Below are 1,642 nucleotides of genomic sequence, written 5' to 3'. Positions count from 1 at the left end.
CAAAATGTGTTCAAAATTTGTCCAAAACAATGTGTTAAGTGGCTTGGTTGAACTAGTGACCTGTATTTAGAATTTTAAAATGCAGGGCACTAGCTGAAACCAAAGTACTGGATTCCAAATTGGCGCCATCTGACACAAGGGCCTTTTGAGATATCTGTCATCTTTAAGCTGAGACCCAGAAATCACGAGATACTGTACATTGAACAAAAGCAAGAGCTAAATATGTCTTATTGAGAACGAAAGGATTAGAAAATATAATCCAAATACTTTTGTTTTGATAGAGTCAATCATTGTTTGAAGATGTTACTTTCAAACAAAGCATGTTTCTGATATTTTCATTCCAATGGCAGACGTCGAGATCACGTTCTGAGGGGGGACACCAGGGTAAGCTATGGACGAGATGTCCAAACAAAACACAACTGAATGCTATAGAACTGAAGTTACGGTTAGAACAAAACACCAGGCACGGGCACCTAGCCATTTCTTGTTCTCCTTTTCCCATACAAGGCTACTCTCCAAGACCGCTTGAACCTGATATTGATGGAAGGCTTCGCTTAGGCATTATTAACTTCGAGAAACTTGCCAACGGTTTCTTCAGGTTGATTAGTTTTAGGGGAAGGCTCTTAGATTTGAGAATGTTTACGCACAAAATTTCCAAATTAACTTACCCTCTTGCGCTCGTTGTACCCTGTGCGTCAGAATGAACAAGATTGGTCACATTTATTCTTCCAAATTCAAAACAAAAAAGTTAATGAGGATGTCAAAAATAGATCGACCGGCGTGATTCAAGGCGTAAATCGATCTTAGAAAAGGGTTCACAAATTTAGTGACTAAGCCCATGAAAATGGTGAACCGCAAATGAGGCCATTGACGCCCCTCCTTTGTGCGGGCGTATCAGTACATGAGATAGCCAAGATCACCAGTGCTAGCCGGAGCGCTGTTTCTGTCATTAAAATGTTAATTAAAAAAAATTGCCAATTAATAAGAAGAGATCCCAGGGTCGACCAAGGTTTTTTCGAACTCCTCGTGCCATAAGAGAAAAAAAGAAAAGGCTTAAAGCAAATCCAGAGTTGAGCCTCTAGGCAGTGTCGGGTCAGACGGGAAGGTCTAAATTTTCTGTCCGCCGAATCGTCAAATCGGCTGGCTGGTCAAGCTTAAAGAAGAATGAAAGACCCTACTTGACGGAAAAAATGCGATATAATCGTTGTAGAGGTATGTTGCATGGAAGAACTTTCTACTGTTCCATCATTTTCATCTGTCATTGGTCACCCTAGAAAAAGGCTGCCTCTCATGGTGTCCGCTCCTAGCGGCTCTACACCCAGCATTGAAGCAGTCAAGAGACGTGAAGGCCCTGGGAGTCCTCCACCAAAGCTTCCCCGCCATATATGAGTGCCAGCCCACCACCACGCCCGAAATTGCCCGCATATCCGCCCCCGCCAGCGCCAAATCCGTGCCCACATTATGCCATAAGATTGTGGCCACAATTGACCAAGCTCATGGAGAAGCTCAAGCTCTGGCCAATCCGGAGGACGGTTCTGCCGAGCTCAAGGTGCCCATTGACAAGCACACTCTTTCGGCAACCTTGGGGAAATCGGTCAGCGTCGCCATCAAGCGCCTGAATGCCGAGCTGAGGATGATCTGA

General features: G+C 44.4%; 1 protein-coding gene across 1 annotated transcript; it reads left to right on the top strand.

The window, feature by feature from the left end:
• The first annotated feature begins 1,070 nt into the window (after nucleotides 1–1,070).
• On the top strand, nucleotides 1,071–1,642 carry LOC131881176 (uncharacterized). Its single transcript, XM_059227956.1, has 2 exons — nucleotides 1,071–1,212; nucleotides 1,275–1,642. The coding sequence occupies exons 1-2, from the start codon at nucleotides 1,191–1,193 to the stop codon at nucleotides 1,640–1,642; spliced, it is 390 nt and encodes a 129-aa protein (XP_059083939.1). The 5' UTR covers nucleotides 1,071–1,190.

Source organism: Tigriopus californicus, chromosome 5 (assembly GCF_007210705.1).
Source record: "Tigriopus californicus strain San Diego chromosome 5, Tcal_SD_v2.1, whole genome shotgun sequence".
Taxonomy (NCBI): domain Eukaryota; kingdom Metazoa; phylum Arthropoda; class Copepoda; order Harpacticoida; family Harpacticidae; genus Tigriopus; species Tigriopus californicus.
This window is presented reverse-complemented; position numbering and strand designations above follow the sequence as displayed.

Excerpts from the sequence above, each read along its gene's own strand:
- LOC131881176 (XM_059227956.1), top strand. The coding sequence starts at position 1,191 with ATGCGATATAATCGTTGTAGAG. Across the intron at positions 1,213-1,274 it reads GCGATATAATCGTTGTAGAG|AAAAAGGCTGCCTCTCATGG; the intron begins GTATGTTGCATG and ends TGGTCACCCTAG.